Raw genomic sequence first — 17770 nt, forward strand, 5'->3', positions numbered from 1 at the left:
AAGTTACAGATTCACGCATCGAATGAAGGAATTCATGACAGCCCAATCATGTAACACATACCACAAACAAACACTTAGTGGTAGGAGAGTGTGTCATTACCATCGTTAGTTTTATCATTAAATAGCCCACTTTAGCAAAACAAGCAGCGTCACTTACTTTTGGTTTTCTCTTCTGCTTCTTCTAGACTCCCGGCCCTTGCCTGACGTAGCCATGACTGGCAAGTGCACGCGGGAATGTGACGAGTATGGCCACTCGGACTCCTGCTGGATGCCTGTGCGCACGTCACCCGAGCGACGGCCATCCAAGTCAACCACCACCCCCCAACAACCAAAGCTTTCTACTTTCATGAGCGGCAACGGCAGCGGCAGCAGCAGCGCCGAGCAGCCCGGCAGCCAAGAGACCCTCGCCATGGCCGCCATGGCCAACGGAGACCCCACCGCTGCTCACATGATGGGTGACCGCAATCGCAACCTGCTCAACAAGAAGATGGCCTCCTCCTCCTCCTCCTATGAGGCCTTCGGCTCGCCTCCCTATGGCTCGCCAGGAGCCGGGGAGGAGGTGCTGGGCCACCCCACCGAGGAGATCCCCCTTGCACCTACCGGGGAGTACAAGCCCACAACATGTGGTACTCTGACGCGACGGGAGGTGTATCTGTGAGCTGGAAGAGCTCCTCGTGTGTCACAACGTGTGGCATTCAAACACAACAATAAGCATAGCTGCTTACCCACCACCATTACAGCTTTAGAAGCTTTTAGCCACACTTTCTCCAAAGACTTTTTTGCGACAGCTTCTTAATGAAAAATCCCTGTGGATATATAAACATAGTCACCGTTTTTTTAAAGTGCTAATTCTGGCCATTAACTGGACGAAAGGAGGAGGAGGAAGAACTGCTGAGGGCACTGATTCAACTCTCTCTGAGGTTGTTCTACTGGCGAGTCGGGCTCTTAGGACACAGTCTGCTGCCTGACAGTCAGTCTGTACAGTAATCAGCTCATTTTACATATACAGTGCATGCATGCATTAACCCCTGTTCTCATTAAGGGCCCCATTCCCTGAAGTTGACGCTATACAAAAGAGCCCACGTCGTTTTTTTCTGTTTGTGTTTTTTCTAGAAACAAAGCTGTACATGTAAACTATTTTGACTTTACAGTGTGTCTGGATATGCCCTTTTTTTTTAAATTTCAAAGAACAGTGTCTGGACATGATGTTTTGTGGCTGAAGTAATATACTGGACAAATTCATGGTCTCATGGTGTAACACGGACCACGGATTCTGTCATCTTTACTGTTTGTGATAAACGTTGCAGACCAAAAGTCAACCGCTTTCGAATCTTATAAGGAGGGGAAAGACTAAGCTTTAAATACTCGTTCCTCTCCCGATGTGGGAATTCGTGGATGGAAATGGGAGCCAATGCAGTTTGCTGCAGTAACCCCCATGGTTTGACTACAACCCTACTGATAGACTGACAAACTTTCAGTGACTGACTCTAAACTACCAGTGTGCACGCTCTCTACAGGAGTCACTCGTTGTACATAAACATCAGCTCATAGCAACAGCGCTAACCGCTCTCATTCCCTTTTGTCTCGCTACCTTTCCTCAGTCTCTCGTTCTTTGTCTTTGATTGGCGAGATTGAGACCCGAACCTTCCTAATAAATGCAAGATCTTACAGCCATCGTCTACAACCGCATTGGCTAGAGCAGCATGTGTGTCCACAATTGTACATTTCGGATCACCTTAGTGGGATGCTAGTATTTATACCAAGTTGTGATACTTACCCTGTTTTTCTCAAACACACACATGCAGACACACACATACAGAAAAGGCAGATTCATTTAACTGAGGCCGCTGGCGCTGCTATACTGACTCATTGAAAATCCTGGGTAAGCACAGTGTGTGGCATGAGATTCAAATTGTCAAGGTTCAATGGAAACTGTATGTGTGTACGGGCCAGATATGCAGTATATAGTGTGTTTGTATAGGCCACTGTAGATGTACACCAATAATAGGCTGGGGGGAGGGGGGAAGCATACACATGGCCTAGTTGGTCCTAAAAACAGCTGCAAGTACAGCTTTTTCTAAAAACTGTTATTTTCTTTTTTGTTGTTGTTGTTGTTGTTGTGTGATAGGACTGAGCAATAAATATCATAATGCACATGTGACCAACAAGCATCAACTTCTCTTTCTCTTCTTCTCAAGCCTTCGAGGTGACATTAACCCACAAGTTGCTGTCTAAGACCTGTTCTACCAGTAGTACATGCCGCTTCCCTTAGTACACAGCGAAGGCTCTTTGGGCATGAATGTAAGAATCAGCTCAATGGAGAACAATCAAAACGCAACTTCTGAATGAGCAGATTCCTGAAGGGTTTTGGATTACAGGCTGAATAATTTGGTGTTACAGTTAAAACCAAAAGCTTCGTAAGTAATACGAAGCATTCCCTTTTTTCTTTTTCTTTTATAACACGCAGACACAAAACAGAGAGAACTTTGCTGTAAGTACACGAAGAACTATTCTTTTTTTTAAAAATGAAGGTTTGAGTTTGAACGATAAGAATGTGATGTCTCAACAAAACATCCATTACACCCACAGAGCTGATGCTTTATGACCAGTTAAACAGACACATAACAATGTTGAGATGTTGTGCCTCCCTGTCTCCAGTGACTTTTTTTTTTTCTTTGCAGCTACAGAGGTGCAAAATCTCATGACTGTAATAAAGCAAAAGATGCAATGGAACTTTTTGTATGTTAGCAAAACCCCTTTGGTTTGACCGGAGATGCTTTTTCTTGCATTTCCGGTAATCTATAGTCTGTAAGTACTACTCGTTGTTTGAAAGAAAGTGCTCCTATACTTATCAACTGTATACATAAATACTTACTTTTTACTGCACGTTTAATGGGAACTTACTTCACTTACTGAGAAGGAAGAAGAAAAAAAACTGTAAAACAAAATGTACAAAAAAAAAGTTATCCCTGTAAACACAGAAATTCATCGTTTTTGCTTTTGTTATACCTAAAAACACGAGTTACGTAGGACAACTTAGTACATCGATTTGGACTATGCTGTGGATTTATTTTACCCCCTCCATGCATTTTTCATGCTTAATTTTCATTATTGTTTCACCTCGTGCTACAACAAAAACCCATATCTTTCATATGTTTTCTTTTTCATCAACTTTTTACCTGAAGCTTTTGATTGCTTTTTTTAAAAAATACTCCTTTTTTATTTGATTTTTTTAAACTCACAGATATTGTTTCACAATAACAGTCAAAAGCCGTGAAAATGATCATCAGTATACTATGTGTTTTTTCTTTACCTGGTGCCACTTTGTATATTTAGAGTGAAAAAAAAAGAAAAAAAAGGGAAAAAAAAAAGAAACATACAAAAAAAAAAAAAAACTAGAGTGAATGCAAATATGCAATTGTGCCTTTTTATACCAATCGGTATGATTAAATGTTGGTTTGGAATGGTGCATAAACAATTACGTTGACATGCAACACAAAAATAGATGGGGTGGCATTTAAGGACTGAAATACATTTGCATATCTTAGATGAAATCCCATGATGTCAAAGGCTTGTTGAAGGACGACCAGTCAAATGTCAGTGAGCCTGTAGGTCTAATAGTCAAACGGCTATTGCTCTTTGGGTTCAATTACCTTGTTGAAATATCCATTCCTAGCTTAGTGCATTACCGAATGAGTGCGGGTACATTCAAAAGTTGCTTGTTGGTAGAAATAATAACGATATAATGGATTTTTTTGTCGTGTTCCACTCATGTACATGTGTGACATCCGAGGTCAAGTAACCTTCTTTGTGCATGAAACAAGCTCTAGGACTGATTTTAGAAGCTTAGCAGGATAGAGAGCAGGAAAAAGAAATTAAAAAAAAATGCTTGGAGACATTTGACTGCTCAGAGTTGAGGGAGCCTAGAGATAAAAATGCTAATGTGACGGTTTACTAGGAATGGAAGTGTGGAGGGAAAAAGCTGCAAGGTAGAGTGGCTGACAGAACACACACCTCAGGATGTGCCATGCAACACAACACTCGTACAGAAAGATTTACAGTGTATGCATATCAGCAGATGATGAAACCCTGTCCTACAACTAAGCACGGTACAGGGTTCGCTATGGTGTTGCAAGGTGATGCCTTGCATTTCGAGATCAGATAAAATGAAAACAAAGTCTCTGTAGAGCAAGTGTCTGAAAAAGAAGCAGAAATGAAAGCAGAAGCACAGTCAACACCATATAATCTTTGAGTGGTGATAGACTGTTTTTATTTGGGGTAGTGGTACAAAAATCTGGACAATAGCAGGTGGGATTTATGTTGAAATTCTCTTTGTTGCTACCTGAGGTATGTGTTCAGTCTGTGCTCTGTTCTATACGTATAGCATTCACAATGTGTAATGAGATTTGTAATATTAACCATTACTATTTGTCCTGCGACTTGGATGTTGATATAGAAATCAAGGAACAAATTTATCATCGTTTAATATGAGTCACTATGCACGCAGCTTAGCTGAACATGGCAAAGTGTATTGAACGCAAGTCCACTTCTATTTATGAGATATTTTACATAATTTAATTTGCTTTTGTACAGGTTTGTGTAAATAAATTGCTTGTCATTTTTGTCTCTGCAGAAATTAAAATATAACATGGTAAAACAACACCTGTCTTTGAAGAGTTTTTAATTCCATTTTTTTTTTATGTGTATGTTTAAAAAAATTACAAAACTTTGATCATTTAATTGCTAATTCTACAATTACTATTTTTGTCCAATGCTAGATGAATTGTAACCTTGTAAAGGTAGCTATTGCTAATGTGTTAGCAAACTGTTGCACATAACAGTGGCAGTGTCTAATAATCTGTCTATACTAAATATCTTACAGTTTTGTTTTGCTTTTCTAAACTTACATTTTTAGTCTTGACCATGAGGTAAGCAAATTACTTATCACAACTTATCTTTATATAAAACAAAATGTTTATTTATGTATTTATTGTGGCTGAAAAATGAAATTAGTCGACACGACATCCAAAACATTAACATGACTAACTCCACAGAGATCAAGTTCATTGCAGAATAAGGTAATGATTCTTTGTTAGTTTGACTCTGTTTGCAACACTTACATTACACATTTGATCCAGTTGTAACAAAATTCATGCAGCTTAAATTTATGAGAACATTTTAAATGGATTACAAAATAGTTTTGAGGATTGCTCTATTAAATATTCTAAACACGATCTTGTAAATTTGCATCCTCCAAAGAAGAATAACATTAATTTGTCAAATTGAGTTTGGAAGCTTTGTCTGTTATTCTTTTCCATATGGTATTAAAAATGCGATTTAAAAAAAAGGAAATATAATAAGCTTTGCAACTCTTCTTATTATAATTACACTTTCTATGTTTGATCAATTCGTAATTAATTATACTTTGCTTTATAAAGAACTTTTAAAAGTTCACGTGACTGAATAGGATAAAATTAACATCTTTTCACATCTTTGAAATTGAGCATTTTCACATTGATATTTTTTCTGCACAATAATGTCAGGTCCCTTTTCATTTTTCACAGGTAAAATATTGCTGAATTTCCAGCCATGAGAAACATTTTTGTCCTTGTCTAACAATAGAATCTGCAATCAAAGTCTGCAGTGCAAACAGTTTCAAAGCAATTCAATGAATGTTTCATTTTACATAATTGTATATATATCTTTATTGTAATGTTTCACATTTTAATTTTTCTCGGTAGCTGTAACTGATTACTATTACTGATATTTTAGAAATCAATTACATAACGTTATCTCATTAACATGAACTAGTCATCACTATGGATAGTATTATATTCATATATAGTTTAGTATAGGTTTCCAATCTTGCCTTTGTGTCTGGGTTGATATATGAGGCGATTACAGTCTAGGTAATTAGAGATCCATTCTAATCCTTTCCCTACGCTCTGATTAACAGCCTGCTGCAGCCTCTCCTACACACTCAAACTGCTAATGGCATCTTTATATAGAACTACAATGCAGTGTTCAATAACATGGAGAAAGTCCCCCCCCCCCCTTTAGCTGTCATAGAGACATAAGAGAACATACAATGAAAACATGACTGTAGAGTTGTGTCGTATCATTCCTGAAAATATTGGACAGGAGAAAAACATAGTTCTTCCACAAAGCCGAGGAGTTTGTTTATGTGCGACAATTATCTTTTTCTCCATGTTTGTCTTCAAAAGATGCCACTTCTAAGAAATACTAGGATTCAGTCATGTTGATATGCAAATTGTCTCACTCATTTTCTTGTTCTCTCTGACAAAAAAAAATGAAAATTTGAATTGCCTTGCATGGGATGAACAGCGGGTAGTATTAATTTTTCTGTTGAGACAGGGGGAAATTAATACAAATTAGAATGAAACTGAATGTAATTAATGTTTAGGCAATGCATACCAATGAATTGTTTTGAGATTTATTTTTAATGAATAAAAACAGTGACTGAATATTATGAATACTATAAATAAGAACAAGAGACATTGTGCAAAAATGCCTGACATCACTGGATGGCAGGAGACAGCAGCAATACAGTCAAATGTGAAACAGATTATCTCATCGTTGGTGTTAAATTTGCATATCTATCTATCTATCTATCTATCTATCTATCTATCTATCTATCTATCTATCGTAGAGATGCCTCGGGTCCTATTTTACTTCTACCTATATGCATGGCCTTTCAGTACACCAACAGATACCAGTAGGTAGTTTGAACATGAAAATCTTGGAAATATTACTACTGGGTGTCAGTGCCAAATGGATACTTAATTTACATCAGAAATCCACAAGAAACTGAGATTTGCAACTTTTAGTACTTTTAGTGCTGAAGTCATGCGCTAGAGCTGCTACCTTTGAAATCGTTCTATCAAAGTCTTGACTTGCAAAGCTTTGAAACTAATGGTGCAATCACCATGATGGACCAATACAGAGCAGCAGCCAAATTCTGACATAAAAAGATCGGTCCTAACCTGACCATTATTTGGGTTGGCTGTGGCTCAGGAGGGCACATACTAATCTTAAGGGTGGTGGTTTGATCCCTGTCTGCTCCAGTCTTCTTGCCAAATATCCTTGGTTAAGATACCGACCCCACCCAAGTTGCTCTCTGATACATTCATCTGAGTTTGAATGTTAGACAGAAATCACTTATGTAGAAAAGCTTAGAGAAAATGCTTGTATGAATGGGTGAATGAGGCAAGTTATATAAAGGGCTTTGAGTGCTCAGCTGGAATTGAAAAGCACTACATAAGAACCAGCCCGTTTACCATTTACCTCCATTCACTGCTTGAATCAGAAATTAGTACTTGCATTCCATTGTCAAAGCATATTAAAGGGGTAAGTGAATTTCAAGTGTTTGTTTACTTGCTGTGCTCATTTTACAAATTTCAAAAATGACATGGCAGAGATGATGGAAAAGATGGATGACATGTGGACAGATCCCTACAAAGCAGGGGACAGAATATAGAAGTGTGTCAAAACATTATGTTAAGCATTATGCTACAGTAATTTGGGGCCTTTAAGATTTGTTTAAACTATTCTTTTCCAGGGTGTATATTGTACAACTTCCATTTTTATTGACATTTTATTCTGCTTAATCCACACAGGGTCAAAAGTATACGTACAGGCCCCCTAATACTTGGTTAAATATCCAATAGGAAGTTGTACATGGGCCACTCAACACTTTTGGTGCCCATCAACAAGATTCTGGCATAATTCTGGCTTGATATTTAACTACTCTTCTTGGCAGAATTGGTAGAGTTCAATTAAGTTTATTGGTTTCCAGGCACAAAGCCGGCTTTTAAGCATAGTTCATAAATTTTCATGGCCATTCCAGAAGCTTAATGTTAGTCTGATACATCCATTCCAAAACCAGTTTGGATGTATTGATCACTGTCCTGTTGTGTCCAAATTTTTGGACACAGCTGGGTAGTTGTTGATTTCAGGTGAAATTCAAGAAATTGGAGGTAAATCTATTTAATTATTCTCACCACTTAGTGCAATGTACCAGGATCAGAGGCAGCAAAACAACCCAGATCATGACGCTACCACCATCGGGCTTTGCTGTTGGTACAGTGTTCTTAGGCTTGAAAGCTCCAACTTTACTCTTCTGAAGATAACTTTTGTAATTGTGGCCAAATAGCTCAATCTTTGTCTCATCTAACCATAAAACCTGCCTCCAGAATCGATTAAAACTGGTTTCACTGTGCACAATGATACTGGTGTTCCAGCAGTTTACAGTTCATGGCAGGCCTTGAGCCTTCTCGGATCCTGGGATTCCTGAATATGCTAACTAACTTCTTCTCATCTAAGGGTGACCATTTCAGTCTTCTTCCAGACCTTGGCAAAGTGTTGACACATCACAAAAAACGTGTACTTATGTTGTTTGAGCTGATGATCCTGTGGACTAAGCTTAAAAGCCAGGAATCTGTGTAGATTAGAGAAAATCCGAAATAAAGTCCAACTTTTGCATTTGTTTTATTAAGATGTTTGCAGTATAATCCTTATATCCTGGATATAGGACAGTACCAAGAAATCAAAAATACCATGACTTTCATGCCCATGATGACTGCATTTAATATTTGTATTTCTGTAAAGTTGTACAAAGACACATGGATTATTGTAGGGTCTTTACCCTGGGCCAAGGACAAGGCCAAAACACAAGATTGAAAATATTGCTCATATAACTAAAGCACATCAAAACAAAAATCTACAGTCTTTCTAATTGGGATGTACAGTATAGGCTGTCTTTGTGATTATATTATAAAGCAGAGCACTGCAATAGCTTCACAAGCACCTGATTATTTTTTCGTTGCAACAACAAAACATCCATATGCATACAAATTTGCGAATAAGTCTGGAAATACAGTGACCTCCGACAGGCTTCACTGGGCGAGCACAAGGCCTCACCAAGCCGCAGGTGAGGCCTCGATAGTAATCGGGCATTCGCCTGAATTGAAGGTCCACACTGCAGCGGTGTCGTGTTGAACCAGCCTATGAGGACAGATAGTGTGGAACCAGCAGGCAGATAAAACTACAGGCACCGGAGGATAAGAAAGGGTACGTCCTTAGCATACTGCAGGGCAAAAGAATAATAGAGAAAATATATGGTAAAAGACACTATTCCCCACACTCAAATATGTAAAGCTAATTAATGAAATCATTGATCACTTCTCCAACATCAAACATGAGGTATGCCATTTAAATAGAAATTTCAATCCCATTTATGCTCGCTGGTGCGAATTAACAACCTAAAATCACATCAGCGAGGGGAATTCAACCATAAACCTTTGAGGAAGCTATTTGATATCCACAATTTATGACTTTTTTATTGTCTTAAAATTTTATTTTTCCCGGGCAACCACGGGAAATGGCATCTAAGGAATAGCAGTTAGGGCTTTGTTAAAATGATTTCTGTTTCATATTTATTTTATGAATGCGCAGAGGGATTGAGGGCAAACTTTTTTTATGTGTTGTGGATGGAACAATAAACAAGTTCATAAGGAAACTCCTGCAATAACTTTGATTTAATTGTGATCACATAAATTCTATCGCTGTTTATTTTGCTAGCGATCATATCCCTGAGGATGATGTCATTACAGTTAATTTTGTTGCTTTCACAGCAGAGATGGACACACACGCGGTAAGTGCTTCAGCCTGTGAGCACACTTAATCTGCTTGAAGTCAATGTTTTCTGAAAGAAATGTATTAATATGAGTAAATTTATGGCCAATCACATACATTTCTATAAAGTGCAATATGGTAGGCTTATTTGTATTGCCTCAAATGTTGTTCAAGCCATAATTCAATTTAATTTTATTTATGTAGCGCATCACAACATTTGCCTCTGGGCACTTTATATTGAAGGTAAAGACCCTGCAATAATACATAGAACAATCCCAACAGTCAGATGACACCCTTTGAGCAAGCACTTGGTGACAGTGGGATGAAAAAACACTCCTTTAGCAGGAAGAAACCTCCAGCAGAACCATGCTCAGGGATGGGAGGCCGTCAGAACTGACTAGTTGGAGGTGATGGGAGGCAGACATGACAAAACACACACTGTGGAAGACAGCCAGAGATTAATAATAACTAATGATTAAATCCAGAGTGCTGCATGAAGAGGTGAGAGAAGAAGAAACATTCATTGCATCATGGGAAGTTTCTAGCATCCTTGGCCAATTGCAGTGTAACCTAGTAAGGATTCAGGGTCACCTGATCCAGATGTAACTATAAGCTTTATTTAAAATGTAAGTTTTAAGCTTAATCTTAAAACCAGAGAGAGTGTCTGCCTCCCAATCCCAAACTGGGAGCTGGTTCCACAGAAGAGGGACCTGAAAGCTGAAGGCTCTGCCTCCCATTCTACTTTTAAATATTATAGGAACCACAAGTAAGCCTGCAGTCTGAGACCGTGTGTGTGTGCCACAATACGTAAAGCCACAATTCACTTCCGTGAAAGATCCTTTTTCAGGTGCCTCAGGGCTTTAGCTGTAGCTGAACTACAGTAGATGTTGACATTTGATTTCAAGATGCACATTCCTGTGAGTCCTGATGCACTGTATTTAGATCTGGGCACTGTGGGTGATCCTTAACATGATCTCTGGCTCAGTTTGGCACACAAGTGTATTTGCTTACTGCAGAAGTTTTAAGTCCATGTAAGTGTTTGGATCTGGACTTCCAGGGAGCAATGTCAACAAACCAGCAGAACTTGAAGCACTGTAGAGGTGCAGAGTGAGATGACCTTATTTTGATTTTTATCAGCATCTTGGAAACTCCTTTAACACTTTTACCTCAAACATTAACAGCAAACTTGGAGAAAAACAGATGCTGTAAAGATTGCATTTTCTATGAAATAATATCTTAACCTAACCACTAATAGAAGTGGTGTTTTAAATCTTGGACTCAAATGTCCATATCCTGGGTTTTGTATGCCCACTGCTATCCCCAATAAACTATAACACCTGCAGTTCTTGTGTGATGCTGATATACGATGCTCTTGAAAAATGTTACCTGGTAACAGAAGCTCTGGATATCAGAGCATTGAAAAAAAAACCAGTAAGTACACTGACAGGGAGGAGGTATGACTGATATAATACCAGTGTGCGGAGTCAAAGGAGCTTGCAAAGAAAAGCGTCTGGACTTCTTTAAGTTGCTTGAAGTCGTTTCACCTCTCATCCGAGAAGCTTCTTCAGTTCTAAGGTCAAATGGTGGAGAGTCCCAGATATAAACCTAGTGGGAGTATCCCCCCAAAGAGGGACAAAAGGACCCCCTGATGATCCTCGATTGCCTGAGCCAAGGTGTGAAACTGGGTGTGGGTCCCAATCAGCCAGGGTTTTGGGTGAGCTCATTGTGAAACCTGGCCCCACCTTATCATGCGAATTCCTGAGGTCAGATGGCCCAGGATGTGAGTGGGCGTTAAGGAGTCTGGGGAGGGATCTCAAAACCAAGTCCAGACGCTTTTCTTTGCAAGCTCCTTTGACTACGATGACCTGGATGACTGAGAACCTTCACAGACACCAGTGTGTTGAGGTCTCCAGTTATCATCCGCGAGACTCCCTGTGACCTTTGCTGTCACACATTCTGCACAGTGACCTGCAGCCAAAAAAGCCATTCATGTGAAGTCCCTCTACGGATATGAGGTATTGATGCAACGCGTTGTGAGGCCAAAAATAAAAAAAATAAAAATCTGCAGTGGAACAGGCCCATGCACTCACACTCATTAATCACACATCAGTTGTTAGTTGAATGCACACAAATTTATATGTGCTAGATTTATGTGGCAGAAGCAATTTGACAAAAATCCATACAGGTCTTAGTAGTTGGAGCTGCCCAGTGATTAATGAGAACTACTTACATAACAGAAAGTGAGCGGGGAGACAGAGCTGGAGAAGGCAGAGAAATGACAAATAGATGGAATTATAGATGGGGGGAAAAAGATTGAGAAAAAAAGACGACTAGTTGATTGAGTATCCAACACCCGAACCCCTCCATCCAGACTTTATGCTCTAAAAATTAGGCCTTGACATAAGATGAACACGTTTTGTTTTTTTTTGTTGTTGTTTTTTTATTGCAGCCAAAGTCTTACTAGGAAGTTGGTGAGATTTTGAAAACAACTGCTTTTTAATATCTATCTATCTATCTATCTATCTATCTATCTATCTATCTATCTATCTATCTATATATATATATATATTCTGAAGTCATTCTAAGGTCAACTTTACCAGCCACACACAGGCCCGTTTACTGGCAGACCTGTTGAATAGAACCTGTCTGACCAAGTAAAGTAGACTAGAAGATCTTTAGAAGCAGCACATCATGCCACCATCTAATGAAACTCTAGAGCTGCTGAGAAACAAGTCACTGATATCTATCAGTCCTGAAAGGGTTACAAAGTGAACCTCAAGCAGCAAACAACAGGAATAGCTCAGTAGGTAGAGTGGTGACTCTGTGATCGGAAGGTCGGTGGTTCGAATCCACTAAACGACTACACTGAGATACCACTGTGCAAGGTACTGTCCCTGCACACTGCTTCCCGGGTGCCCAGTGGTTCCCCACAGCTTCACTGAGTAAATGGGTTAAATGCAGAGAGGAATTTCCCCACGGGGATCAATAAAGTATACATAACTGTTGTTATTATTATTATTAAACCAACCATGTTCTCTCCCCCCCACAAGTCAAGGACCATGTCACGTTTCATTTCACTTGTATATCTATGCATGTGACGAATAAAGAACCTTGAACCTTCAACAGTAAGAAAGAAAGAAAAATCACATCTGTGGTTTGGATAGCTTTTCCCCCCTTAATAAATCAAATAATAATAATAATTGAACAGCTTTTCGTAATTACTCAGGTTATCTTTTTCTAATATTAACATTTGTTTCACAATCTGAAACATGTGAGTGTAACAAATATGCAACCTTCTGCCCAAAAAACTTAAGAAATCAGGAAGGCAGCAAATACTTTCGTTTGGATGAAAAACCAGAACACGAGTTCGACCTTTAGTCAAAGAGCATTAATAATGCAAACATACAATACTCACACTCTGGGGAAAGGCCACTATGTAGAAATGTTCATTTATGGCAGACTTTGTGACGAGGATCATCTTTGACATATGAATCATGGGGAGATATTATGCAAAATTAGCCTCGATGATAACGCATACTGCTTACACTTTGGCAGCAGGAATCATATCTTGTCTAGAATTTTACGCGTTGCCATTGCACACAGTGTTGCAGACTCTCAAATTAAAACACTTCACTTCTGCCGCCGCAGTTAGCCTCTGCTGAAGTCTAACAAAAAAGCAAAGCGCCCCGGAAGATATGAACACTTGAACCTGCCGTCAAACTTTTTGTTTTGATTTCCCTTCTTCTTCCTTTTATTTTTCCCCAATTCCCTGTCTGCAGGCTTCTTGTGTATTCCCTTCACATGCTCTAGTTTTTGCATTAACAGAAGCCAGAGGGAAGGAATGAGTGAGAAAGAAAAAGGAAGAGGAAAAAAGAGAGAGGCGCGTGGATGGAGAGCTGGATTTTCTTCTTGCCTCGTGCTGTTAGCATGCAGAGGGCACCAGCCATGAAAATGCAATGGATTTCTTTTTCTAAGAGAATGATCTTAGTGATCTCATTATTTCCCATGTGGACAAATGTATAATGGAGCAGTTGTATGTGCAGGGCCAGAGCGCACACATGTGAGAGTGCCCTGCTTATGCGCCTAAAGAGCCTTCTAGCTCAAGAATGAACCCAGTCTTAAGTGTTTCTGCTGTCTGTCTGTCTGTTTAACTCCTTTGTCTCTCTTAGTCACCCTTTGAGGCCAAATCACGAATACAGCGGTTGACTCAGGAGTGATTTTATTGACCTTACAGTATGAGTGTAGGTGTGTGTATGTCTGTCTGCATGTGAGTGTGAATGCCTGACTCACCCTGTGGCTCGAGGCCAGAGTGCAGCACAGCTATATTCCATTTTGACACTTTGATAGACACCAAGCCATTTCCATCCCACTGTGCCCTGCTAGCTCTGTCACTCTGCTGCACTTCTCATTACTGTTAAACTAAAAGAAATGACTGGGTAGGTAAAAGGATTGTCAAAATGCGAAGCATAGAAAGAGAGCTGTTTGTAAAAGTCATAAACCACACTGTATGCCTTTTATTGTTATTATTATTAGTTAGCTGTGTGTGAACATCAACAATACACCAAATAACCTTCCAGTAAAAGAACCATAAATCACTCTCCCCATTAGAGCCATTTACTATAGTAACTGTTGTGGAGTTGTCAATTTGAATAGGATCCAGTCACACAGGCATAAAAAAGTGGTTGGCAACCTCCTGGCAACCACTGGTTTGTGCAGCACTGTACGTATCTTTGCGACTAATTTCAGCAACTCCTGCAGCAACTATCTAATCAAGTGGAAGATGCACATTTTAGCAACTTCCCTAGTGACGAGAGTTTGTCAGGGTGTTGCTGAATGGTGACTGATGGAATATGTTGGAGCTGTTATTTATTTATGCAATCAGGAGGTAGTTTTAAAAAAGTGTCCAAGCAGCACCTGAACGAGGAGTGGCTGCATACGCACTTATTTTCCCATACACATTTCGATTATATTGAGTTGACTTTCCACCTGATTCCAAGTGGAGGAAGCAATGTATTTAAATCCCTGTTTTTCCTCTTCAGTCTGGGCTTCGGGGACAGATGGAGGAAATAAGTCTTGAGAGTAAAGACAGTAACTTCCCACACTTCTTTTCAGTGATCTGAATGATTTTTTTTGTCAACAGTTTGCCTCATTCTACTTAGTTCTCTAAGTAAAACAGAAGCAGACCAAGAATAACACTGTAAATAAAGCCTTTCATTGAAAAAGAATAATGGACAACAGAATAGACCATCCAATTAAAGCAGGCCAGTAAGGTTTGTAATGAATCTGCAGGATAGACGGTGCTCAGTGCATGTAAACATAGCACGTGTATGTGCGATGCTGAATTAAATCCTAAGTCTAGCTGACAAATAGCATTAGGAGAAGAATCAGCTCATCACTGCATCATCAGCATGACGAGAAAACGTAACACTTTGGCTGGTATTGAGTTTTAGTTCAAATAGCAGCTGAAAATGTGCAACCTTTTCGTCTCCTTCAGGCTTTCTGACGGAAAGGATCTGTTCTGCCAGAACATAATGTGCTAGGTATGAACTGAAGTTAGTAATAATGAATCACACGGATGTACAGATATGAACTTGAACAGGTATAAAGATGATAAACCCAAATATATTTGAGGTACAGATGTTTTCATTACCCACAGAGGAAAAGGACTGACTAGGAGGAGAGATCGAGCTCAAAGGGATGGTTTGAGTGATTAATGATATAGATGGAAATTTGCTAACAGGAGAGTGAAGAGAGCATTGAGAAGATAGGAGTACTGTGAGGATCTGATGAATGTAGAAAATGAGAGAGCGAGGGGAGGACGGACGGAGGACAGTTAGGAGAAGAGGAAGACCACAGAGGGTTAATGCGACAGAGGAGAATGGAAGAGATAAGATGAGATAGAGTAAGATGATCTGCTGTGGTGATCCATAAAAGGACCAGCAGCAGCAAAGGAGACAGTACTTAAAAAGAAAATCTGTGCATGTGGTCTTTTTGGAACTTTAATTCTGAAAAGCCAACCTAGTGTTTCTGTGCATCATTTATTTTTAAGTGTCTTAGCTCATTAATAAAGAAAGAACTTTTACAACTACGAAGATGTCGGCCTTTAGGTTTTGTTAGAAACATATCAGAAATAGATTCATACCAGTCTGTGCATTTTCAACTCCTGCCTTTCTTTTCATCAAACAGTCCGTACCGGTGCACTGAATCCCTGCTCACATATGCAGTGTTTGACGTGAACATGTGTACATACATTAGCAAATGAATTCACTCCAATCCATTCAACTATTGATCCCTCAGTGATCTCTTAAACCTACTGCTGGTCCAACCTGCTGCTATCTATTTACATATCTCTTTTGCATACCAAAGTAACACTGTCCCTGACACTTGCTCATGAATTATTCATTATAGGTATATTTACATAAGGTACAGAGCCAGGCCTCAACCTGAAATCTCCACCAGTGGTATGGGAGTGACTTTCGGATGGGTCTTTGCCGTGTGGAAGATTTTTGCATTAAGTATTCTCTCTGCTCACCCCCTCCTCCTTCCCCCTGACGGCACTAATTAATTAGCTACTTTCAGCTTCTGCCAAGATCAATGGATTTGGCTACCCATGCAGACTAATACAATTCACATAATGAGGGTCGAGTGTAGAAGCATATACATCCGTGGGCCAATTGTCCTGGGAGAGTGGCCTCTTCCTTCCACTTTTCACGGATCCTTGCAACTCAACTCTAGCAAGCAAAACACAAAATACTTAATGCAAAGCCCTTCTTGGTCTTAAACCTTGAGTCTTTCTACCAGCAAAAGGCCTCAGGAGACAATAAGTTTGTTTTTTCTTTTTCTTTTTTGTCTTGTCTTGTTTTTCTGTCTCATGAGTGTCTCATGAGGTCAGTGGTTGGTCAAGTTTGTCATCTTTATGCAAAATGCTTCACTGCACCTTCAGTACACTGGAGAGAGGCAAATTTATTTATGAGGCAGTTTCTCATATATTCATTTATATGTGGCAGTGGCCATATATAAATGTATGTATCCATTTGTCTGACACAAATTGATTTTCTATTTTTGGAGCCGCACACCTTGTCCGTACACCGGCCCTTATTCTGTGACATAGCCCACCCAAAGAGATGTGGACACACATGCGCTGTGAACCATTCTACCCATTTCTGAATGGTGTCTCTCTGTCTCAGCACTCCCAATGTCTACACTCAAGAGGTGTGGTCCTGACATCTCTGTTTTAAAACCTTCAACACTTAAAATCTACATCACTTTGTAAAGTACCAACCATCACTTTAAAACTGAGGGACACTTCACGGTGCAAAACATCCTCAAACCCAAGGCCTAAAGAAATACTAGAGCACCCCTTGGAGTTCTGTATAAAGTTTATGTTTGAAGAGGATGGAACTTATTTTTATGGCTTCTTGCATATGCATTTATAATGGGTGCTTTTGCATAACTGTGGTAAAGAATTCCAAAGTTCTGGGGGGAAAAAATCTAATCATTCAGGCACTTATGCATGCATACATCTACAAATTTATATAAATACATTGCTAAGAACAAGGCAACTTTTTTGTTGATGTATTTAGGTCAGAAGCGCTGTATAAAAAAAATCTTAGTATCAAAAGACGCTGCTTTGTGACAATTACTGATCAGTTTGTTGTTTTCTGATTGATGTATGGGTTGCGAGACCAGAGATTATTTGAAATATGACGCTGCAGACGCTAATTTTATGCGACGTGAACTTAAATTCACCCTTCTGCAAAATTTAATGTCACGTAAAAAAAGCAAAGCACCTCAAACTGATTGTGCATCCTCTTTTTTTTCTTCCTGTCTTTTACTTGAAGACACCCACGGCCCGAGTGTGAACTGCAGCATCCCTACAGCCACTTTGTTTACTTGCTGCCTCTCTCTGTTTTGCTACACCTAATATGATGAAGAGAGCATTTTGAGGCGTGAGGTGGGGGGATTGGAGTTACAGTGCGTTTCCCACGTTGAGGCTGTGTGTCTGGACCCTTTGGTGAAACCTCTGCTTGCTGCCTTTTTCCTTAAGAAGAAAATTGTATTTGTGCGTGTGTCACGTGTTAACTACACAACAAACACATAGGCGATGTACATACAA

General features: G+C 39.5%; 1 protein-coding gene across 6 annotated transcripts in view; it reads left to right on the top strand.

Moving 5' to 3' along the window:
- Positions 1-4662, top strand: part of pcdh7b (protocadherin 7b) — a 125772-nt gene extending 121110 nt beyond the window's left edge. For 3 of the 6 annotated variants that reach the window (XM_085451171.1, XM_085451172.1, XM_085451173.1), the window contains exon 4: positions 186-4662. In XM_085451171.1, coding sequence (XP_085307297.1) covers positions 186-658 — 473 coding nt within the window. In that variant the 3' untranslated portion in view covers positions 659-4662. The remainder of the gene's footprint in view (positions 1-185) is intronic. The other 3 variants (XM_085451175.1, XM_085451176.1, XM_085451177.1) reach the window with 2 other exon arrangements.
- The last annotated feature ends 13108 nt before the right edge of the window (positions 4663-17770 follow it).

Source organism: Copadichromis virginalis, linkage group LG3, assembly GCF_057382275.1.
Source record: "Copadichromis virginalis isolate Kocher_CV1m ecotype Utaka linkage group LG3, C_Virginalis_male_GT1.1, whole genome shotgun sequence".
Classification (NCBI taxonomy): Eukaryota; Metazoa; Chordata; class Actinopteri; order Cichliformes; family Cichlidae; genus Copadichromis; species Copadichromis virginalis.